Source organism: Miniopterus natalensis, chromosome 10, assembly GCF_054644295.1.
Source record: "Miniopterus natalensis isolate mMinNat1 chromosome 10, mMinNat1.hap1, whole genome shotgun sequence".
Classification (NCBI taxonomy): domain Eukaryota; kingdom Metazoa; phylum Chordata; class Mammalia; order Chiroptera; family Miniopteridae; genus Miniopterus; species Miniopterus natalensis.
This window is the reverse complement of record NC_142090.1, coordinates 13,901,722-13,927,412: the sequence shown is the minus strand read 5'-3', so window position 1 is coordinate 13,927,412 and position 25,691 is coordinate 13,901,722. Positions and strand designations below refer to the sequence as shown.

The window sequence follows — 25,691 nt, the reverse complement described above, 5'->3', positions numbered from 1 at the left end:
TATATTTTCTTTCCTCTAGGGTGAATACCGAGGACTGGAACTGCTGGGTCACAGAGCTAATGTATGTTCAAATTTATAAGAAACTGACTACCTTTTCCCAAACTGACTGTGGTATTTTATACCCCACCAGAAAAACCTGAGAATTCTGGTTTCTCCACATCCTTTTAGACAATTATTATGGTGAGCCTTTTTGGGTTTTCACAATTCCAATGGTTTTAATTCACATTTCCCTGATAACTAATGATATTATCAGCACTTTTCCTGTGCCAACTCGCCATTCTTATATCTTCCTTTGAAGTGTCTGTTCAAGTCTTTTGCCCATTTTAAAAAATTTTCTTAATGGTGTCTTAAGATGAGCAGAACATTTTAATTATAAGGCCTCAGTTATCAACTTTTGTATTTTGGTTGCTTACACTTAAGAAAAATCAATAGCCAGACATAGGAATCCTTGATAGACTGAAACCATGAGAGACGATCTGGTAATTACGCACTCAAATGAGCAATGGAAATAGGCTTTAAATACAATTATTCTGAAAGTTTGGTTTCAGTTTTGGTACTTGGTTTTACCCCAGCTGCATGAACAGGCAACCACATACCTCTATGAGTTAATTATCTGGTTGGAAGCTGGGAGAGTCGATAGCATTTGGAATAGGCTTATCCAACTGTGGAGTGATAAGACATAACAGATCCCAGAGACTATCCTAAGAGCTACCATTCTTATGTGTAGATAACCTGACACAATTTTTAACCACACTTAAGACTTAAGATGGTTCACTTTGTAAATTTGACACACAGAGAGAATTAAAAACCTACCTCCTAGAAGTCTTCTTGGCCATTTAAAAAATGTGACAGATCAGTCAGACCATAATTAGCCCTAGTTGGCTTTCCTACAAGCTTCACTGCTTTCTACCTGTAGCTGAGTGGCATTTAAAAAGCAAAATAATTTTTTCTCATCTTTGAAAACATCAAAGAAAAATCAAAGAAATTATTTCCAACTGGATCCTTTAAAAAGTAAATGAACTCTATCCAGAATCAGCAAGAGTAAAAAAACCCAGCAGTCCCAGTTAGAAATATATTTTAGGAACTACGAGCTGTGGTTAATTACTTAAATAAGCAAGACTTAATAAACAAATCCAAAATTCCACGCACCCTAGAAATCAAAATGTTCTCCTTTAAATATCATAACACAAGAAAAGAAACAAGCGATCACTCCGGCTGAGTCTTCATCTATCTAACTAGCAGTGTGTAATTAATATTTCATATAACCATGTAGGGTATGCTAGATTCTTAATGGATTATATTGACTAAGGAGGAAAGTTCAATGCTAATGTTCCTGCAGGGGAAAACAGAATGATTTGTTACCTCACAGGGAACAAATCATGAATTCGGGTGCTTATGGCCACAAACCTAAGGGCTGCAACAAGACTGGTTTTGATCATTTACATGTAACACATAGATTATATTGAAGGAAGGAAGATGCCCGGAGCAACCCAAACACACCCTGACTGCCGCGGCTGGCACAGAGGAGAGCGCCCTGGGCCATGCATTTACGGCAGGCCGTGGCCCCTCTGACTATCCCGGCGGCCTGATGTCCCTTCACTGTTGAAGGGGCGAGGCCGCCTCCGGGGGATCCCCTGCCTGTGACCAGCTGCAGCTGTTCACGAGATGGGTGCAGTGCGTGCTCTTTTCGTGAATAGACAGGACTGTCTATGGCTCACAGCCCCGATCCTGCCCTTGTGAGCCCTGTACCCCAACCAGCTTTGACACCTGTCCTGCCCTCTGCCTCTGGGTAGAGAGGGATGCTGCAAGGAGCAGGCAGGAGGCAGAGAAATGCGGCAGAGGGAAACCTAACGCCCAAGAGCTGCTCATGCTTCTTGGCATTTACTTCTGTTGCCTTAGGGAAAGAACAGTGTGGGGGCTAAGTACAGTGATCCAACCCAATGACTGAAATGGAACGAAATAACTATCAGATCTGATGAGAAGGGTGCCAGTCTTAAAGAGGAAAAAAACCACTAATTGTCTAAGGTTTCTTTTCTTCAAATAACTAACCAGTACTACATGCCCATCGCAAGAAATACTGTCAAGTACTGGTGTGCTCCAAAGCAGCTCTCGCTCTCCTTGGAACTAATACGTTGCCGGAGGCAGGTGGGGTGTGGGGACCAGGAGGGAGACCGACTCATAGCTTGAGAGGTGGCAGACCACTCTCTACATATTCCCTTATTTCCCTGATGAGGCCCACAAAAGGGGTTGCCATGCCACCTAGAACATTCTTGAAATGGCAGCCAGTGTCTTAGAATTGCATAAAGCAACTACTTAAGACAATTTTTACATGAGGATCAATGACAACTGTCTTTTTTCTTTTTTTAACTTTTAAATCTCCTCAGCTTGAATGCCCTAAAGAGCAGGGCAGGTACGATTTACATTTTACAGATGGAAGAGACCAGTCAAAGATGTAATTAATAACCTGCCCGAGGAGCCGGGTGTTCTGAATAACCAAGGCCATGTTTCAGCCGAATGTATAGTTGCTACTAGCTTCTTATACAAGGTATATTCTTAGCTCATAAACAATGCTTCTCAGTTTTAGAACTGAAGCCTTCCTCCAGCAATGCAAAGGACAAATTCTAGAGGGTACCTGAAAATACCCTCGAAGCTGACATCGGGGAGCTGATGTTTAAAAAACAAAATACAACAAATTGCCCAAAACTTCTAAATAGGCCATTGTAACCAAGCTTAAGCACAAAGGGTAGAGGCGTATTTACTTTACCGAGAATTCTGCCTCTTCAATTACTAAGTCTCTTACTGAATAATCAAGATGGTACGTGGCTCCAAGGACCATAGGGAATAAAATGTCTCCTCTGCAGCTGCTGTATTTCCTGCTCACAGACTTTCAAATTGAAAAAGGTGGAAGAAAGGCCCAATACAAATGTAGAATTTAATCAGTAAAAGCCCCAATCCTTGCCCGAAGCCCTGTTCTTCCTGTAATATCACATTCTTTCCGTCTTGTGTAAACTTTTCATTATGAAGGAGACATCTTTATAATACAATAACTCTAGTTATAATGTAACTGCTGGTAACAGAACTCCTGCATTCGAAAAGGCAGCGTGTGCAAGTAATGTCGTCTTAATACAATTTGTGTTCAGCAGAAACCAAGTCAACTTGGTCATTTAGAATCTGATCAATGTGAATTAGTGTCTTACTGAGATCAACCATTTGATCATTTAGAAGCTGATCAATGAGAATCAGAGATAAAACATTTATCATGCACATTTGGTCCATCATAGCCATTCACGCAGCACTAAAGCAGGTTTAAGTAGACATCAATAAGTGTTAGGGTGGATGTGCAGGGTACCTGTCAGCTGCAGATACAAATATATGTACAAGGGTATAGAATTTTAATCCTTTGATAAGGCAAGATATTCAACAAGGCAGCTGGAGTCACTGAAAAATGGCAGGAGCTCAACTTTGGAGAAGCTGGAGAGAGAAGCAGAGCAAGCCTGAAAGGCTTAAACTTTTGAAATAAGTTTTAATTAAAAGTTTAAGCATAAAGGTAAGTAACATAAATTTACTTGACTCAAATTCTAGAGGAGTTCTGAGACTATTAATCAGAGTAAACTTTGTACCTACAGTACAATTAGTTCTATTAATCTAATATTTCCAAACTGAAGTCACATTGACATTCAGGCATACCGGCTTATGCATCTAACGGAATTATAAATTTGCCAGTCAAGAGCTTATTTAATTATTTTACAGCCAATTAAGCAGGATCTTTAAACATCGTTGCTTAAAACTGTCCACGATCCACCTGTGTAATTACAGCGAACATGAGAAACACCTGCTGATACCATTGGCGTGAGATCCTCAGCTCCACTAACTCACTCCGCAGTACACCTGGTCCCCAGTGTCACTTTCTTCACCATCTTTTTGTTATAATAATGAAAAAGAAATTGATTCTCAGTCGGAGCCACTGTCTGTGGAGTTTGTACCTTCTCCCCGTGTCTGTGTGGGTTTTCTCCAGGGACTCCAGTTTCCTCCCACGTCCGAGCTGTGCACTTGAAGCTCACTGGTGTCTAGATTGTTCCAGCCTGAGTGACGGGGAGGGGGGCAGGGCGTCCTGTCCAGGGCTGGGTCCCCATCTGCACCCTGCTGCCAGGATGGGCTCTGACCACCCACCACCCTGAACTGGAATCAGCAGGTTGGAAAATCATTATCTTAACTTGTGTTTATGTATCTTTCTTAAGTGCATGGGTCATATTTATTTCAAATGTTTAATATTAGAAGTGTTTGGGGTCTTTATTTAGGTTAATTTTGTTTTTCGTTTTAGAGCTTTGGCGACCAGAAATATACCATAGGAACTTAACTCTCATTTTTATCAGTTCGCCTGTGCTAAAACTGGTTGTTTTGCTTAAAAGTCCAAGTTTCCAAGATTCCATCGAGGACAAGTGAGGAGTTACTGCACAGCTATTAAAAATCACCCAGAAAGAAATGAAACGGTACTGCCAAAAGTAAACCCCAGAAAGCCAAAGAATTTTAAAGTTAAAGGATTTTACATTGAGGAAAACCTCCAAAATATATCTATAATACTTACAAAATCCATTTCATCTGTAAGAGTTCTACATAGCATTCCTCAGATGCTCTAAAATGCACAAACTCCCCCCACAGACATTGTAAGGGTAGCCTAGGGCGTATATTTGTAAGTCAGGTTCTGGCCACTTGGTTCAAGGATAAACGTGAAAGCCCCCCTACAACCTGGCACAGAAAGGAGTGTCCCCAGTGCTCCACACACGATTTCAGAGTCACACTCCTTTACAAGCGCTTCATCTTTCAGAGACACGGAGCCCAAGTTGAAGCGGTATAGTTCTAAAGGTATTTTCAACAGATCCATGTCACTTCCCACACACATGTATCATTTCCCTTTATGGAAGGTAGAAACTGGCCACTTCATGATCTAAAGAACAGCCTGGGCCTGGCCGGCGTGGCTCAGTGGTTGAGCATCGACTTAGGATCCAGGTGATCGGGGTTCGATTCCCGGTCAGGGCACATGCCCGGGTTGCGGGCTCGATCCCAGTCGGGGTCGTGCAGGAGGCAGCTGGTCAACGACTCTCTCATCATTGATGTTTCTATCTCTCTCTCTCCCTCTCTTTTCCTCTCTCTGAAATCAATAAAGATATATTTTAAAAATAAATAAAATAAATAAAAAAATAAAGAGTAGCCTGGGAATGAAATACCAATTGTCTTTAAAATGCTTTTCCTTTGTTTGATATTACACTGTCTTCACAAGGTTTACAATGCCTTTAAAATATTCTACATTTCTTTGATATTTGCCTTATGTTTATGTAATATTTGTTTTTATAAATTTTTAAATTTTATATCTTTTGTATAGCTCTACAAGAAAATGGCTTGTAATTTGGTTTCATTATAAAGTTTCAGGACTTGGCAGCCATAATTTTGATAGTATTGTTTAATACTGTATGCCTGCATGTCAACAACAAAACCTTTGGAGGGCCCACAAATCATGACATCGAAGACATTTCTGAGGCATCCGAACATCAAAGCCAGTGCCATGGCGATAGCTGTAAACCGTTTGAGATGTCCTGGGCCTATTTCGAGAAGAAGTGCAAATACCAGTTCTGCATGCTCTACATGTATGAATTCGCACACTTTCTAAGCCCTCTGGGTCACTGAGTAGGGCATTTGGTGCCCCAGTCATAACTGGCAGCCTGGCATACCTGCAGTGCACCTTACAATATTAAAGCAAGGTTTTTACTCTGAAACAGAAAAAAACTCCTCAATTAAAGAAAAAAATCATGTGTACATAACACTGTGGTAACAACTGCCTGTTGCCGGCGTGGTATATGGCTCTACTCCACCCAGAGAGATCAGACTCTGAGGCTGACCAGGCAACGGTGCCCGTGGCACCGTCCATACGGCTGGCCCGTCCCTCACCACACCATCCTGTCACGAGTGCTCCACATGCCGTCTCCCACCGACTGTGAGCTCCCCGAGGATGACAAATTCTTTCTAACATGGTTTTGTTTTGTTTTTTTTGAGGTGGGGAGGGGGCAGGTCAACACCTTCTAGATTTTATTTGGAAACAAATACAGAAATTTCTCCTATGGTGCATATTTTCATAACTTGAGTTGGGCATAATAAAATAATATTACAACAATAAATATTATCTATTACAATATATAATAAATAATCAACTCTAATATTTATTGGGCATTTACCTTGTGCAAGACTTGTGCTAATCACTATCAATGTAACCTTATTTAGTATGATATTTTATTTAATGAATCACCTATAAAGCAGAAAATAAGGATTAATACAGAACATAATTATCAGGAAGCTGGATGAAAACTAGATATAAAAATAATGCTGGATTTGCTCAGTGATTTGAGTTTTATAGCAAAAATTTTAAAGCTACTGTGGGGGAAAAGTTCTTGCAGGCAAGTAAACAACATCAATTCTTTATCTCCAAGTTGTTTAAGTCCCACTGGAAAAAAAGGTAAATAGTACTTTTAATAATGTGGCACGTATCAGGGATGTGACTATCCCATCACAGCAGGCCTAACTTTGTACTGTTTTAAACCCTGCCTTCCTCTTGCCCCCGCTGATGAACCCCGAGCTCTGCGCCAGGAGGGCCCTACCTGCGCCCTGCATTCAAACCCAGCAGAGGGCTTGTCAGAGGAGCTCTCAGAATGAATGGGGCATTGATAAAGTAGAAAAAAATCCCATTAAGTCCAAGGCGTTTCAATAGTTTATTGCCAAAACTGCAAACTGAGGGCCTGAGGTGTGAGCTAATATTTAAGCATCCCTAAAGGAACCCCACTAGCCACCACGGCAGGCATGGATGTGACGGTGCTCACCATGCACAGCCTCAAAGGCCCTCAGCTTGCCTTCCCTACATGGGGATTCTGTGTGACCCCCTATCAGGTGTATAACATCACCCTTATAACTGCAATTTTAAAAGCTTCCGTCTCCTGTAACCAAGCTGCACCCAAATGGACCCCTGTATCAGAAAAAGGTGGACTAAATCTTCCTCAAAGCTCTTCCGAGTTTGCTGCCTAAGAGGGAGTGCTGCGGTCAGCAGCTGTGATTATCTGAGAGGGGCAATTTCTAAGGAGAAACCAAGTTCCCTTGAGTAATCTCGGGGCCTTCGAGGAGGGTAAAAGCATCTCTTACAGCCAAAGCACTACCACTTCCTAGGTGTGAAGCTAATGAACTCGCTACAAATCAAAATACAGTATTCTGGGAAGCTCAGTCTAGCAGGTAGTAGCTGAAAAAACAACTACATAATGAAAGCTTCTCTGAAAAGCTAGCTCTTAAAAGTCCTTCACAGTATATAAAACCTGGGTTTTTGTAAGTATTAGAGTTCGCCAAACAACAAAGTCTGGGGGCCGGGTCCCCAAGACTGTCCTCACTTCTGACATCATCTGCAAGTTCCAGGGGTTCCCCAAACCACCCTAAACTTTGATAATTTGCTAAAGATTCACAGATCTCACAGAAAGCTATTAAACTCACAGTTACGACTTCTGGAAAATGATACAGAGAATCCACCAAGGGAGGAGACGCAGAGGACAGAGTCGGGGGGGTTCCAAGTGCAGTCTCCACTGTCCCCAGGAGGAGCTATCCTACTGGTATCAACATGTGACAATACACAGAGTAGCATCAGCCAGAAAAGCTCACCTACCCTTCAATGTCCAGTTTCATCTGGGCTCTTTAGACAGTCCTGCTAAACTGGTTGCCCACATGGTTGAGTTCAGGCTCCAGCGCCAATTCCCCAGAGGCTGGGCCGACAGCACATGGTGCAAGGGGCCCCTCATGACTAATAAGACACTTTTATCACTTGGGAAATTCCAAAGTTTTACAGGTTACCTCCCGGGAGCTGGGTACAAAGACCTCTCCTTGGGAAAGGCTAAATTTTTTACTATACCAGATGAGAGTAGGATATAATAAAGAATAATATGCTAGAAAGATAAAAGAGATAACGCTGCCGAGGCTCTGCTTAAGATGAAGTCTAACCTACAGGTCCATGCTGCCTTGGAGACGGAAAGTCACCATGGCATTATTTGTGTGCTCCGTGTAGCCTCGCATTTTCCAGTAGGCTAGCCCGGACTAAATGATATGGCAGCTGGGCAGGGCTTCAGAAGAGAGATTCTTTTCACCTACGACCATTCTTACCTCTCTCTGTAAAATCCAGCTTCCACCAATTTTCAAATCTGCTAAATTCTCCTATGTTATGGGCTGAGGGGGGAGGGGTGTGTGTGTGTGTGTGTGTGTGTGTGTGTGTGTGTGTGTGTGTGTACTCATATGAAGGCTGTTAAGTTAAAATGAAGTCAACAGAATGGGCCCTAATCAAATGTGATTTCTAAGAGAGGGAGATTAGGAGACAGATGCAAAGAGGGAAGATCATGTGAAGAGAGGGAGAAAACAGCCATCTATAGCCAAAGGAGAGAAGCCTCAGAAACCAACCCTGCTGACCTTGATCTGGAAATCCTGCCCTCCAGAACTGTGAGAAAATAAGCTTCAGTTGTTCAAGCCACTCGGGCTGTGGTACTTCATTATGGCAGCCCCAGCAAACTCACCAACCACTCACTCATTTATGTCTACTCTTCCCATGACTTTTCTGCATCGGTCTCTTTTTTTCCCTCTTTCACTGCAGAGACCTCCTACCTAGTACTTCCAGCTCCTGTTTCTCACGCCTCCAATCAAACCTCACATTCACTAATATTCCCAAAAGAGCACAGAAATCTAGGTACTCACCTGGTCGGTCAAATGCCTTCCAAAGACTTGCTGCAAAATGAAGGCCAACTTCTCAGCCCAACACCTAATGAGTGACCCTACTGACCTTTCCAACTTTACCTTGCACTGACCTTAACTAATTTGCCATCCACCAACTACAGAGCATGGTTTTCCTTCTGAATGCCTTTCCTTTCCACCAAAACTCTTCTTCAAGCCTCAACTAAAGTATCTTCTTTACGATGACTTCATAGTTCTAGTCAGAACTGACTTCCTCTGATGTGACTCCAATTTGAGTTAATGTACAGCTATTGTCTTAAATGAAGAAACATCCAGGGTGCCAAGTCCAAGGGTCTCATAGTATTGAGATAAAAAGGTAAAAAAAATAAAAATAAATGTTGCTTTGTCATTGGGGGAAAGATAAAACCATAAAAATACATGTACAGTGTCCCTTCTAAAATCAAGTCTCTATGCAATTCTATATCTAAATTCTTAAGACAGCACATTAACCCTGTAAGAATGAGATCTCTGCCCCATCTTTAGAGGGTCTCTTCCTCCTGCCCCTAAAGGGTAATTCACTAACAAGAATGGAGGCTTTTGTCTGTTTAAATATACCTCAAACCATCTTTAAAAAACAATTTTAATCAATATTAAAATAACACTAATATCCATTACCACACAAATTGCACTACAGCAGAAAGTAACAACGTTCTACCTTAGGGTTTATAAGCACGTTATCAAATGCTTTGATATATAAAATGCATTTGATAACATGCTTATAAACATGCTCAAGGAAAGAGGTCAGAGCCCAATACAATGTTTCAGCTAAACCTGTCACAACACCTCTTTTTTGCTTTGCTAATTTGCACATGTGCTGCCAACAGAGGTTATACAATAGAACTATTTATACACTCAGGAAAATTCTGAATGATGTCTTCTTACCTAATGTGAGAACTGGCAGCAGAGGAAAAGTACAGGGCTATGGGTCATGGGCACTTTGATCCATCAATTACAGACATTCATTTAAACATTCCAAGGATCAATAGAGGTAGCAATTTAACATCACCTTCATAATACAGGGTAAGATAAAGTCTGTGATTTAAATGCTTTCAAGGTACAGGTGAAGAAATGAAAACAGCTTAAACATGAGAAAAGGGATACTCCATTTGGACATGCCCATGATTTTATTATACAAAAGCAAATGGTTTCTATGTTTCTATTAATAGAGGTGGCAATTTAATATCACCTTCATAAACAAGGTTATCTTATCTTATATATTATTCCAAATGAAAATTCTATTACTATTGCTTTCTATTTCCCCTTAGTTCATAAAATTGAGTCGTAACAAGCTTTCATCAAATGGCTTTTCCTTGCATGTGAATTCTACCAGAGCAGATAACACAGATCCGCCTCAACCACCGAAACATATTTCCAAGTACTCCAGAGGGCTACATACCAAACAATCTCCTGTTCAAAAAGCAATAAAGCTGTCGCTTCATCCTGTCAAGAAGAGTAATTAGAATACTATTAAAAACTTACTTGAACTTGGCTTCCACCTCCTCGGCAGCTTTCTGATATTGCTCAGTGGTGACTTTGTAGAACTCTGAGCTCTGTGGATAAAGAGTGATAGTAGGGTTTTCATTTTCCAAGCGGACAAAACATGGGCAAGACGTGCGACGACAAAAACCTCATATGCTCTTGAGAAAGATTTCTTGCACAAGTGGAATGGATTCTTGTACAAATCCATGCACAAGTGTCCAGCGGTTGGTATATAGGCTGAAATTACAGAGTAAATGCCCACAGTTATAACACGTCATCATCTGATCCTTCTGATAAGATTCCTAACATAGTTTTGAAGGATTATTTAGACTTCCCGTCTGTGGAACTGATCACTGTAAGATGTCTGAGACTGAAGAGGGAATTGCACACTCATCACACTTGCCTATCAGTCCAGCGTCCCACCTAGGGTATTAAAGGGTCATTTCCTTTTACGCTGTCTTCACGATGGATTCTTTATGGAGTAGAATGTGTTCAGTCACCTCCATGTGACCACAAGAGCACCAAAATTTATAATAAATTAATCGGTAAAACAAAGGGGTGGATTGACATAATTTTTACACCAAAAAATGTTTCTACTATTACATGAAAGAACACGCAAGCAGCATGAATCGAGTCATACTAGCAAGGTAATGCCTTTCCTGAGGAAACAAAATTAAAAATTACCCATTCTGGCTGACTACTTTGACGCCTGTCTGCAGAGGGGGGGCTCAGTGACCCCCTGAGCCTTCAGACTCCATGAAATATCCTGCAAAAGGCATCATCACAGTACAAAAGAGCACAATACAGTGGTCCACTGTGCACCTTCATTCGCTAATCACTCGGGGTTCACATGCATGACTAGGGGTAGTTTATTTTTTCATAAATCATTGTTGGTTGGTGAGAAAATGAAAATGAAATCCTCTTCACACCAGTGACCCCTTTGCATTTAACAATCTGGGTTGTCCAATGACAGTCACATCCAGGTTTGCTGGATGTAGATAAAATCAATAGGTATGTGATTAGGCAGCCGAGCGAGGGTGGCTGGAGAATGGACAGGTCACCATTTGAGATGATGAATGGCTCTCTATCAACCTCCAGTCCCCTCCGATGCTAACATTTACTATAATCTTATTTGGGCAGCGATTTATCTTTCTTGCACCTGATCAATAAAGATGAACAGAACAGTTGTAAGGATCGATTGTAATTTTTTATCATTTTCAAGCACAAAGGTGCATTTCTGACATGAAGACAATATTCTAAGTGTACTGCTTCTGCATTTTTTAAAATTGCAATTTGACTGATCAGCTGCACTAGTCTGTATACCGAGAGGTTTTAATTCATTTGTAGGTCTCGGCTATCAAAAAGCCATTTGTCTTCTCAGATATTTTAACTTCAGGCTGTGTCACACCTTCCTATCAGTTCCACTTACGAGATTTTTCTGTCCTTTAAAATACACACCAGTCACGAAAGCTCTTTTGCCGTGTTTGGTTTAAGCCTTTCTTTGAACCCTTCTAACAAAGAGGGCAGTGAAAAGGCACTTACTAATCACCACCAACGCTGATGAGAACCTCCCCACATTACTATGATGAACTGTCAAGTGAGTGTTATGTTACTGAATCATCTATTAACGTGCTGGCAAAGCAATAACATCTTGATTAACACCTGCAATTATTTTAAGCACTGAAACTGTAATGTCCAGACAGAGCCAGCCTAGGCTGAAAGATGTGCTTTCTGGGTCCGTTCTGTGACCTTTAGCAGGTCCTCCAGCCTCCCCACTTCCTTCCCAGTGTCCCTAACCTGCAAAATATGAGTGACACCAGACCTGCTTATCTCTGCCACAGCCGGTGTAGGAATCAAATCTGAACAGGCCAGAAAGCTGTGAAACCTGTTAAGTGCTTTTGCAGAGTAAGATCAACATCGAAATAAAATAATTTCAAAGAGAAAGAACTAATCTGGGCAATTCCATTCTAGGTACAAATCTGAAATGATCAAAACCGAATATTAAGCTTTCTAACAAGAATGATGAATGAACAAAGGCAAGAGTCCTCCCATCTATAGAATGGGGAGCGCCCCCCCGCCCCCCCGCTTTGTAATGCCAAATGCAGGTAAAATTACCAGATTCTGCCAAACGTTCCCCTGGGATGTTAAACACAAAATACCCGTTCCTGCCTTGCCTGCAAACTTAGCATAACATTTCTCAGTGCAAAGTTTTTGTCTTTATTTATGTTCCACATTTCCACCTCGGCAGCCTGTTACCTACATCGCATAAATCTAAAAAAGAAAAGCCCCCAGGAGGCAGCACCATATAACTAAGCGAACAAACACAAATATGCTAAAGAGCTGCACAAAGACAGAGTGTGACTCATTTAAGCATTTACTTATTCATTCAACAAACTCAAATCCTTATTATCCCTGTAATGTTCATCTTGGGGATGGAACTTTCCATCTGATAGAAAAGAAAAAGAATAATAATTGTAATGAAAGGGCATAAATGCTAACTTAAAAGTTGTCTTACTGGAGTTCAGGAGTAGAGATCTCTTTTGGTCTCAGAAAAGGCTTTAAAAAATGAACAACCATCAGTAAATCAACCCCCGCCCCCTCTTTCCCTCAATATGCTCGCTGGGGGGAGAGTGAATAAATGCCGGGTCTTCACACAGTGAAATCCTATACTGCGGTGAAAGAGTGCACCAGACACGTGGGGGCAAAACGCTGCAGATGTGATATGAAAGGATGCAATTTATGTCAAGTTTGGAAAAGTACAAACTAATGAAACCGGATTAATAAACAGAAATGTCAACGACTGTCTACGCGCTGGTGGTGTGGCGGTGGAGGTAGAAGGGACCAGAGAGGGGTACATCCTAAAGGAAGGGAACACAGCGGGGCTTCGCTCGTTGTATTTGGGGTGATCTTAAAAAGAGATGTACACAGATAGTTGTTACATTGGTTATAAATATTTTGTAACACATACAAAAATTGTATTCTGATCCCCTCTCCCCCCAAAGAAGCTAATAAACAACAATAAATTATTTATTATAGCTAGACCATAAAAATATGTATGGGGGAATACATGCTGAAGAGTTTGACTAAGTTGAGAGTTTATATATATATTTAAATGCTAAGCTCTTGCAAAATGTCCACACATTACTAAATAAAAGTACTTTTTCTTCAATTTTGTATTGTGAAATAATTTGACTTATAGAACATAGGCAAAAATAGAAGGTTCCTATATATCCCTCACCTTCCTTCCCCTCATGTCAGCATCTTAGATAATCATAGTACAATTGTCAAAACTAATAAGTTAACAATGTTACAATACTAGAAACTAGTGGTAATTAAACTATGGGGTTTAGTTTGGATTTTTCCAGCTTTCCCACTAATGTTCCTTTTTTATCTAGGATTCGATCGTGGATCCCACGTTGCACTTAGTTGTCACAGCACCTGTAACCTGTAGGAGTTCCTCAGTCCTTCCTTGTCCTTTATGACCTTGACACTCCTGCAGAGCACTGGTCAGGTATTCTGTGGAGCCACTCGTAATTTGGGCTTGTCTGATATTTCCTCATGATGTGATTTGATTGACATCATTACGCATTATTGGGGTGAATATCACACGAGCAAAGTGCACGCCCTAAACTGGACCCCAAACTGCCCAAGGACTCTGGCTTCACACGCTGCCTTCCAAAGCTGCAATGTCCCTACACTGACTAGGTACTTCCAGGTAGTAGAAGTAACAGAATTTTTGGAAAGGTAGTTATTGTTATCTTTGTTGTATATGCTTAAATTCTTGTTTATTACTTATAAATTACCGTTATTTTAATGTCATCATTATAACTAAGCTTGTTGGCATTTGGTCAACTCTACAGTTTGCAGTAGTTCACATTTACATCAATTATATTTTTTATCATTTTCTAATAGCCAAATTTTAAGATCTATATGATCTGTGCTTCAAATAAGTAACATCCACATTCCTATTTCCAAAGAAGGTGAAAATTTTATATATATTCATGCATATAAATATGGCCATACACAAAGAAGTAATATATATATGTATACACACATGCATACATCATTGCTTATGAAGAAACTATATATATATATCTATATATATATATAGATATATATATAGATATATATATATCCCCTCCAAACTCTGCTGATACACTATCTAAGTCCTCAAACTGTGTGGGGTGTGGGGCAAACAACCTGGTGAGATGACCTTAAAAAGAGAGCAATAAAAATAAATTAAAAATAAAATAGGTGGAGAAAGGTGCCCATGATCTGACAAGGTGGTCTTTCTATGAATGATCACTGTACCATGTATGCCACATTATTTCTACACCAGCAAAGTCCTTTACAACATAAAATTTAAAAATATCTTCATTCATCTTCATTCTGCATAGTTTTCCTGCTCCATCAACATCAGGTAAAATGCCTGACATGATACGTCCAGTGGTAGTATAGATTTGTGGCAAGTAAATGTTATTTAAATCAAATATTAAAATTTTATTATTTTCTTCCTTTGGAACATAAATTTTTATTGTTTCATATAAGCATAAGACATACTGCCCACCAAGATTTTCTTCGAGAAGGTAGGTCTTATAAAAGTTCAAAGTACAATGGTAATATCTTTTAGATGTTTAGCACTATAAAAATCTGTAAAGGTTTGCCTTTTTTTTTTTTCTTTTTGGTAAAACAGGAGTTGCTGGGAAGTGAACTATCTCCAGAACAACAGCATAATTCTAGATCTGGGAGATGTTTCCGTCACCTATATTAGAGGTCAGGGCATCATTGAAAATGATGGGCATTTTCATTTTCTGTATTAAAACATCTTCCAACCTAAGGCTCTAGGGGCCAATTATTAAAACCACAGACAACAACCTGAGGTGGGCAGACTGAGAGTCCCACTGTCCACAATTTTTAATACACTTCCTACGAAACACAGATATGTTGTCCAGAGCACTCTGCGCTTAGATGAGCAACTTTCAGCAGAGCAGGGTGGTGGTGAAAAGCACAGACCTTGGAGTCAGACGGCCAACTGATGGCTCTATCCTTGTGGGAGGAAACACGTGACTTCACCCCAGCAGTCCCTCACATCTGTAAAACGGGGAGAGTAACAATAATGACCTAGTATAGGATTCTTTGGAGGATTAACTATAACTCACCTAAGACTCCTGAACAGTTCTGGGGTTATATACAGTAAGCGGTGTAGGAATGTTACTTATTAAAAATTATTTGAACAGTAAAAAAAAGTACATAGCATTTGATAATATTTTTTAAATCTATTTTAATAAAAATTTAAATCTTTGGAAAGCAAAAATATTTTCTTCCATTAAACCACTGATTTTGCTTATACTGCTCATCAGTCCTATTTTTCTGTTATTTGAGATACATGAGAAATGTGAAGACAATGGCTGGGCAGTATTGGAAATGTTAATGGCTATAAAAAATAATATATATGCACACATACACATATATATGGATGTATATGTGCGTGTGTGTGTGTGTGTGTGTGTGTGTGTATATATATATATATATATATCAACATACTAGCCCGTATAAAAACCAAACTAATAATTTTTTACTTTATCACCAATGAAATCCAATTAACTATATTAAATAGCAAAAGTACTATAATGCCAGGACTATGCATTGTAAATCTCCAAGAGGAGAAATAACTGTTCATCGTGATTCCCAAACTGATTTCCTCACAGAACCCTTTAATTATGAAGCATCGTGAGGGAACAAAATCCCCTTAAATGGTCCATGAGAAATAGAGTAAAGAGCAGTCCAACACTACTGCAATCCTGCGTTTCTTGACATGCAACTTTTCCTTTCTCAGAGCAACATTTGCTTATGAATTATTTTTCCTAATTTATTTTTAAAAATATTTTGATTTTTTTAGAAAGAGAGGAAGGGAGAGGGAGAGAGAGTGAAACATCGATGTGTTGAGATTGAGCCGGCAACCCGGGCATGTGCCCCGACCGGGGATCGAACTGGCAACCTTTTGGTGCAGTGATGATGCCCAACCAACTGAGCCACACCGGCCAGCGTGCTTATGGGTTATTTTTGAAACTAATATTCAAAAGGTAAGGAAAGAATAAATCTGGCAATACTGAAAAGTGATTCCAGAACCAGTGATGACTGACGGCGCCACTTTTCATGAAGGGCTAATAAAAAAGAACATGCTATTACCTCGAATGTTAAAAATCCGAGATGAACTCCTTTAGGAAAATTGCTGCTATTTCTCTTCCCCGCTCCCTCGGAGCCCTGCGGAAGGCTACAAAACTGGCCACGATTCTCTTCTCTTTTCTGTATTGCTGCCTCTCGGTGGCTTGCGGCTATTCTCTCATCATGAAACAATAGAGTCTTTCCCTGCTGGTCACCTGGACTGTCCTTTGTGACTTGCACTGGCCGATGAATGTGACATTGTGTCAGTTCCAAACATAAGCCTCACCCTCGAACCTGGCCGGTGCCATGTCACTGAGCTCATGCCAAAGGAGAGACCAAGTCACCCGGGGCGGGCGAGGCCACCCTGGACCAGGCCGCTCAGCAAGGGAGGGCCCCGCCGAGGCCCGAGGTGCCCGGCTGCTAGCGGCCCAAATTCGTAAGCTGCAGAGTCACCGGGTAAGGAGACAGTGGCTGTTCTAAGCCACTCAGTTTGGAGTAGTTAGTTATACAGTAAACGCTAACTGACCCATACCCTTTCTCTGTATTCTCCCAGCACCTTGGGCTTTCTTACCAAGGCCCTTGCCGCGCTGCACCGACAGCGCATTCATGTGTGGTCCCCCCAACTAGTCCGCAGGATGCCTAAAAGCAAGGCTCCCTCCCATTCAGCATTACACTTAGAGCACTCAGCAAAGCACGGGACACGCCAAGGTACTGAAACGATGGACGAGGGGCACCATGAATGCTAAAGTGCATTCCAACTTTTGCCTTTATTTAGAACAGGATGGGGCAGAGACAAGTCTAAAAGGGATGGGACAGAGACAAGTTATTTCTAAATGAAATAACCTAACACGGAGAAAGTGGAATACTGCATTCATTACATGCCCCTACAAATGGACAAACACGTCAGTCTGCTCTGCCACATAAAAAGGAAATGGGTATCACTTAAGATTGCGCTCAACGGCAGTAACAGTGCGTAACAGTTAAAGCTACAAATAGTAGCTTGAACGAGAAAGTGGTTTATTTTTCTCAGGTAATAAGAAGTCTGGACGTAGGAAACCCAGAGCTGATGGAGGTGCCAAGGATATCATCAAATAAACAGGCCCTGTTCTGTATTCCTTCTCAGCCGGCCTTCGCATCTGGCTTTTATCCCCCTGGTCTCCAGATAGCGCTTGCACCTCCATTTATCAAGCCCAAGGTCTAAGGAAGGAAGAGGTAAATAAGGGAAGGGAAGCCTCTCCAGAGGTTTCCACTCACATCTCTTTGGCTAGAATTATCTATCACGCACAACCCTGGCTGCAAAAGTGGCTGGGAAATTGAGTATTTTTGTTTTCTCACTTCTAGAGTAAGGAAAGAGAAAGAAGGGGTTTGGAATTGGTGTTTATTGAGTCAATTCATCATACCTGCTAAGGTAGCCCAAGTGACAGCACAGAGTCATGAGCAAAACAGTGTGGTTGGTTTCGGACCCAGGTGTTCTAATACTTCCTTCCGAACTCCCTTCAACTGCTATTTGGGGTGTCGGGGGACAGACCCATCTGGTATTCTGATACCCAAGATTGAAGTTTTTTGACAGTGTAGGAAGGAAATGGGAATCAACAAGAGTGGGCACCCTTGCCAGGTTTCTCTGGGCTGGCTGTGGCCCAGGCTTCTAAATGTGTGATACATTGCTATCTTCCATTTTCAGAAAGTCTCCCTTTAAAAGCACATTTTAAAATGCACATGCACAGACACACGCACATTATTGCTAGATTGAAAAGTATCTGTTTTCGCGGTCTAAATTAGATCAAAAGAAAACATGCACACACAGTATTCTTGCAATCTTTTCTCGGGTTCTGAACTTTATTTCTTTCCTGTTGTAACTAATATGATCAGGCCTGTAGCACAGAAGGAAAGAACAGATCCAAAAGGTCACAAGAAAAATTTGTTAACTAGCTCTTGTCAGTTCTTTTACAAAATGCTTCATATATGCAGATCTGGGCAAGACTACATCACACATTACACTGATGTACAATTTAAATTCTGGTTCTCAGAGGGTGACACCAACTCACTGTCCATTCAAGGGCTGTGGCAACTCTGCCTGTGTTTAGCATGAGTGAATGGCAGAGGAAACAAGTCTGACCCTGGGTGCGAGCAGACTGGCTGACGTGGGGCTCTTCTCTTTCTGAGCTGATCTATGATTCCCACTAACTGTAGGTCCGCATTCCTCCCACAACGCACCCAAAAGCAGGGGTGACTCTACCTGGCGGGCTCTTTCAAACAAAGGCCTAGTGCTTACAAACACCCACAGGTCTTCCTTTTGACAATTTCGGTAAGAGCATTCCTACTGTTAAGTAGTTAGATTCAAAAGAAACTTCTTTATGCTTTTTAACACTCACCCATGAATTATGTTATAATACAGGGTGGGGCGAAGGTAGGTTTACAGTTGTGAGCACAAGAAACACAGAGTTTGTTGAATTATTATTTATTAATTGTTGTTTTACTTTCCATTAGAGCAACTGTGATCCTACTTTTGCCCCATCCTGTATGTAATCAGCTAGATGCAGGTAAGTACAATTCCCCAAGATGAGAGCTAAGCATTTGGGACTCAATTAAATGCTGCGAATGCAACATGGATACAATTCCAGGCACCGAGCCCTGAGACAGTCCATTACTGACTGGCATTAGGTGGCCCCAACGAGTTCATGCTTCCTCAACCATCCTGTCTTTTTATAGAGTCAGACAGAATCAAGAGGCTCAGTGCAATATAACCCAGTTTTTACCACATCAATATTAACAGCTATAGAATTTTAAAAATCACTAATGGTCTAAATTTAGTTGATCTAGTGGTTTCGGTATTTCTCCAGGGAAACCTTCTATCAGAAACCTAATGGCTAATTTGAGATTTCCTTTCTCTGTGCTCTGGTACACTCTGAAACCTGTTACAGGTGGCAAAGAGCAGGGAAAGGAATTTGAGAAAAGTGGCCTTGAACAGAGGAGCTGGCATCTTAAAGAACCTCCATTACTGGCACTCCTTAAACCCATGATCCCAATTCCACTGTCTCTGGACTTTCCTTTCATCTCCTTCCCTCCTGCTGTCTACGAGACAGGAAAATCAAAGCTAATATTTAAATAACTTGCAAATTGCCAGCAGTGGTTCAGCTTCATGGTATATCAGATTCAGTATTCTGTTTCTAAAAGGTACACCAAGGAATGGTTTGGGTTATTTAAACTGAGTCTCGCTTTTTTAATCTCAAATGAGGACCTTATCTTTGAGGGCGATTCTATCAATGGGGACAATGTACATTCAGCACCTGGCAGAGAGCCTGGCTTCTCCTCATGAAAGCCAGAAGTTCCTGGTCACAGTGCCACCCCCGCCAACAACCCCTCGGCTCCCTTGCCAATCCATCATCAGAGCCTGATCTTCATTCATTAGCTATAGGACTATGCACAAACCTGATCGAGTGGATGGATTCAGACAGCATCTCTACTTTTCTAACATTAAGTAATGCTGTCTGTTTAGTAGAAGCAATAAACTCAAAAGGCTAGATATTTATCCTGAGTGTCCCCAAATTTCTGCTAATAACCATTTTTGTACACCCATAAGTGCATCATAGTTCTTTTCTGCCCTATTTTTTCAAATCTGTGTCACTAGTGGTCAATAATAAATTACTAATTTAGCAGATTCTAATAAACCAAAAATCCTGACTCTCAAGTTCGATAGTAAAGACCAGTGAAGATTCCCCGTGGAAAAGACTGTCAGAAGCTTATTCCAAGATCTCTCCTTCCTCCTTAGATAACCCCAGCTCTAAGCTAAATATATGGTCAATCGACCCCAAACTCCCACCTTGTTTCTAGTGAGCTGGAAGCAGAATTGTTGTATAGGGCTTCCTAGTGGGCTGCTAAAGGGAGCTGACCTCAGGTGGCAGGGAATCCTTCGGCTCTTCTGTCTTTTCTCGTTTCCAGGCTGCAATGTGGATGCAATGGCCAGAGCACCAGCAGCCATTCTGGAATATGAACTGACCTTAAGAAAGAGAAACCCTGTGCTGGGACGCTGGAGTGAAACAGTAGGTCCTGGGGCTCTGACGGCACTGAAGCCACCACACCAACCCTGGACTGACAACCTCTATCTACACTTTTATTAAAATAAAATAAAATACTCTTCTAATTTAAGCCATTCTATTTTTATTATCTACAGAGTGCAATTAATCAGAAATAAACCCTCATCATGCCCCATGTTGGCTTTTCGTGCACCTCATGAGTAACTTTAACAGAGTCAATTGTAAGGACACCCTGGAAGCACCTGTCCCTTTGCAGGCATGCTTTCCTTTCACTAGCTCAGAAATCTGTTTCCTTCGGCCCCTCTCCTCTTCTGATAGAGAACAGGAAGAATTAAAACCTGAAAGCCATGTTTAACTCTAGTATCAAATCTTACCATCTCTAAGAAGCCACATTTCATGAAAACCCCACTGTCTCCTGGGCACCTTGGCAAAATTAATAAACTGCTTTTATAATTACCTTTTCATGCCATCTTTACTATTTCTCATATAAAAAAACACCAGAGGTATTCAGAGCTTTTTCTGGCATTTCCAGTTTTCTTCCAGGCACTTTAGAAACTTCACTAATTAGAGTTTAAGGCTTTTTCCTTGATTTAGCTTTCTAATTAGAATAGAAGCCCTAGATTCACTGGCAGCCTTGCCACTGTGCACATTATATTACTCATACATTAGTGATGCCATCTCAGGCCTCAGTTTCTTCACCTGCACAATTTAAATAAACTGTGCCAAATGCTCGTGTGACAGTCTATTTCCTTTCATTTGTTGATCTCTTCCTTCCCCAAATACTGAAGGTCTGCACCAGACCCCAGGCCAGCAACTTGCACAGAAGGGTGAGCGAACAGGATGCTTGGCCCCACCTTTATGGAGCTTATGGTGTACTGGAGGAAACAGACATAAATTTTTAAATCACACAAATCAATGTATAATTAATAATTACAGTGCCACGGGATCACTAGGCTGAATTTTTATTTCTCGGAAGTGGTTTCTCTAATGAATCTCTAAAGTCCTATATGTCTCTGAAGTACCTAACCACGCTTCACACCCAGCTCTCAAGTTAGGTGTGCTTTTATTTCCTTTTAAGTTGAATAGCGCTTTTTGTCAGATATTCTAAGGTTCGTATCAGAAATCTCTCCACCTATAAACCTTTATTCTAATCCCTTTAGAAATAAAGGAATTCTACCTGTACTGATATGGGTGAAAAGAGGTCCAAGTAGTATGACAAATAAGAAGCTCTAAAATAGCTGGAGTAGCCTATTTCATAAAACAGTAAGTATATGTCTATGGACACATAAACCCAGAAATGTTCTGCACAAAACAGCTGTTACCCCTGGGAAAGGATGTGGGGACAAGATCTTTTTCCTTCTTATTAAACAGCCTTCTGTAACAATTTAAGTTTTTACCATGGGCTTGTGTCATTTTAATAAAAAACTAATTATACTTTAATTTCCAACAGACATTGTGCCTATATCCAGATCATGTGAAAAAGAGAACTTATTTAGATATTGCTGGGTCAGTGACCCCTGATCCTTTCCTGCCCATAGCAACCATAAACCATGCTTATAATGAGATTTGCCTAAATATAAGATATTAATTTTTCTCACCAGTATTCATTTCTATATAATGTCAATAAAAAGCCTTACATCTTTCTGTTTGTAGCTCTTCTACCTGAGATAAAGCAGTCTCTCCTTTCTACCCTCACCTTTGAGGTTCTTTATTACACAGCTGAGGCCTTTCTGCTCTCGGAGTGATTGTGCGTCTCACTGTTTCTCCTACAATGGTGAGACAAAGCAATTTCACAGTTATCAGAAGGGTTATCACGAGAATTTACCATGATGTCTTGCAAGACCTGGAGAGTAACTTTAAATTACTACATGTTCCCAGCGCAGGAACCTCTCGCTCTCCTGAGGGCTGTGTAATGTGACAGTCATTGTCAAGGTCGTAAGTCTTACTAGGGAAGTCAGTGCTCGATGAGGTGATGCCACATCTAACAGCACAGCCGCTGGATGCTCTATGCAGGAAGCGTCACGTTTGTATTGATAACACATCTCAGGCATGCTCTCCTAGTGTCCCCCATGGACAGGAACTCTAAATCTAACACACACTCTGGTATTTGCTCAGCACATGCACTGGTGTGCACCCATGCACACGGTGTCTTCTTGAAAACCACAGCCTAAAAAGAAAGTTGTAAACAATACCTACAGTCACAATTTTATACTAATCATCTAAAGGATTTATGACACATGCTCCCTTTGATGAAATCGGCTTACTCATTTCACCCTCTTTTCCAGATTTCTAATAGGTGAACTTAAAATTCATTCATTCAAAAGCGTTTATTCTTGAAGAGCTTATATGGGTCAGGCCCGAGGTGGGTCCTAGGGATGACGGCGAAGACATGTTTAAAGCCTGGTGGGGAGAGAAACATGAACGACTACCCCACCACTCTACACAAAGACAAGTGCCTTCAGTTTTGTAGTCTATCACCTCCCAGAGATCCATATTACAATGCAAATGCCGCAGGAGGCAGTGAGCTTTGTCATCCAACCTGGGGCTCCTCAACCTTGTAGGGCCCATCCTACTGACTGGGTATATTATTATGTTAATCACAGAAACATTCATAGAAAGCAAAGAACAGAAGCAAATATTAAAGACTCTCATACAGATTAGAAGACCTCAGATTTCCTTGGAATCCAGGTGAGAAACTCTAAACTAATCCTTTAGCTTATTGTCAGTTAACTTCCTCATAGGGACTTAGAACCGAAGAGCCAGGAGCACCACCAAGGAGGTGAAAGTGTGCAGTGAAAGCTGAGGGGTCCTGACAGTAGAGGCGGAGAAACAAGACAAAGTCTGCCTTCTTCCCACTTCTTTTTGCCTAGCACCTGAATTTTTAAAATATGACTGAGGCCAGCACCAATAACTCACTCTGATCCAGAAAATCTACTTAAGAAAAAGTTTCCTGAAAACTGAGCGTACCTTTGAACTCTTTCCCAGGCCTGATAGAGTTGATTTCTCTGCTCCTTGGCACCAGCTTAGCAGCAACCGCAAACTGAATCGAATCTATTTGTTCAGAAGGAATACCTTTCGAACCCCACAGAAAATAAGCAGCTCACATAAAGGGACAGAGCCCCAGCCAGGCTCAGAATCCCAAATTGTGCGCCTCTCTCCAAGAAAGGGAGGTGATGAAACACCTCAGCAGAGTGACCAGCCAAAAGCCTTAATGAGGGGCACTCTCAAGAGGTAGAACTGGCCAAGCATCCTGAGCTTCAGAAGATTTTTTCTAACTATGTGCAGGAAACCATTTGTGTCACCTGTGAGACTGACTCATTAATGCAGACATTACACCTATATTCAGTAGTCTTGAGCAAGGCCCAGGTAAGGGGCCTGACACTACTAGCCATGACAGTTTCTCATTTGTGGATTGACTTTTGTCCACACCACTGTGTACCATTAGAGGTCTGGGAGAGACACTATGTAAAATTCAGCCAAGGCTAAAAAATTTTAAATAATTTTATTATTTTCTAAGTAAAACTTTGGCCTAAGAAAAGATGCCATTCTTCAAAATCTCCTGACTGAAAAAAAAGGCCTTGAGTACAGTATTTGGCACATACATTTCCCTGAAAGTGGCATTCAATAGGCTATAGAAAATCTGTGAGATAAAATCATTTGGTAAAATCATTTTATTTTAACCCTATCAAGTTGGCTGTTTTCTTTGTTTGCCTTCTGTTTTGTTTATACAAATGTTATCAAGTGTTGACAAGTCTATGAAGAAATGGGCTCCCTCATAATTTGTTAGTAAGAGTATAAATAGGTACAATTTATGGCAACACCTTTCAAATGCCTTTGACTCCGTCTCATTTCTAGAAATATCTGAAGTAATTATGGGTGTTTATAAAAATTTCACTAGGAATTTTTTCATCACAGAGTTTAAAATATTGAAAACCGGAAAGCAACATAAATTTTCAACCATAAAGGACAGCTAACATAAGTGACAGATCACCCATTCAATGGGGGGATGAGTTGTTTTAGGCTTTTTTCTCTCCTGAAGAGAGAAAAGGAGAGAAGAAATATTTAAATTCCTTTAAGTTTTTTAGTCCTTCATCAATAGATTTAAAAATAAGGAAAGGTACTCAACATTTTTTTTTTAACTGTTTCTTATAATATTCCAAGCTGTACCAGCTTTATTCAAAAACAAAAAATTAAAGACAAAAACCTGGCATTTCCACAAGCCACAAAAGAATCCATCCACAAGGCCAATGCAGATAGTACAGATTATTTAAAAACAGGGAAAATCTACTTTAAATTATGAAGGTTAAAAGCCAACTCATTCCTGGCGTCTCTGAAATCCTTCTGCCATTTGCTAAGCAGGCCAATGTTAAGAGCGAAGTAGTCGTAGGGGAGGGGAATACTTTTTAAAAAGTGGTTATTAGATTCCCGTGTTTACAAGAAACAGCCAGGAAGGAAGAAAGGTTAGAGGCCACCGGCTTCACTTTACCTTCCAAGAGTGGTTCCCTTAACCAGGGCTACAAGCTCCCTTGATGTCCCACAGGTAGCAAGTGCCCAAACCGAACAGCTCTAAGTCCAGGGCTGTGAGGCCTTAGGTCATGAGATTTTTAATAGTTTGACAAATTCATCATTTTCTTTGTTAAATAAATATAATGCCTTCATGGGCAGTCACATAAGAATGAACTGCAATACCCAGGCAAAATAAGACGAAACACCTGTCTCAAGTTCTCATTTCCTTTCACGGATTCTGAGCCAAACTCAGATGGGAATAATACCTGTGACGTGGTTCTCTCAAGTGCTGGCAAGGCCTACACAGCTGCTCAGGTGAGCAGGAAAGCCAGCCTTAAACTCAAGGGTTAAAAATCTCAGATATGAAATGGAGACCGGATTTCAAAAGTGGCGAAGGGATCACCTATCCATTTCAAAGGCATGTTTATCTTTTTGTATTTCAAAGGCAAGGCCTTTGAAAGATCTGGCGTGGAAATATGCATGTGAATAGGGGCACATTGAAAAGTCTTAGCTTTCAGGTATAATGGCTCCCCTTCAGAAAGCAGTGCAGGACTCGGCATCCCCAAGGCTCCGAACAGGCTGCAAGGGCGCTGAGGGCCCAACTGCCTCCCCGTCCAGCTTTCATCTGCGGACTCATTAACATTTCCCTGCATTATGGCCCTAAACCCTACTACTACTGAAAGGTTTCCCTGCTCTGCTGCAGAAATG

The 25,691-nt window shown here is 41.0% G+C and overlaps 1 protein-coding gene across 1 annotated transcript in view; it reads right to left on the bottom strand.

The window, feature by feature from the left end:
* The window catches only part of CHCHD3 (coiled-coil-helix-coiled-coil-helix domain containing 3), a 250,644-nt gene that overhangs the window by 41,900 nt on the left and 183,053 nt on the right, over nt 1–25,691 (bottom strand). Inside the window, exon 6 of the mRNA XM_016220479.2 lies at nt 10,279–10,349. Within this exon, the coding sequence (XP_016075965.1) occupies nt 10,279–10,349 (71 nt within the window). The remainder of the gene's footprint in view (nt 1–10,278; nt 10,350–25,691) is intronic.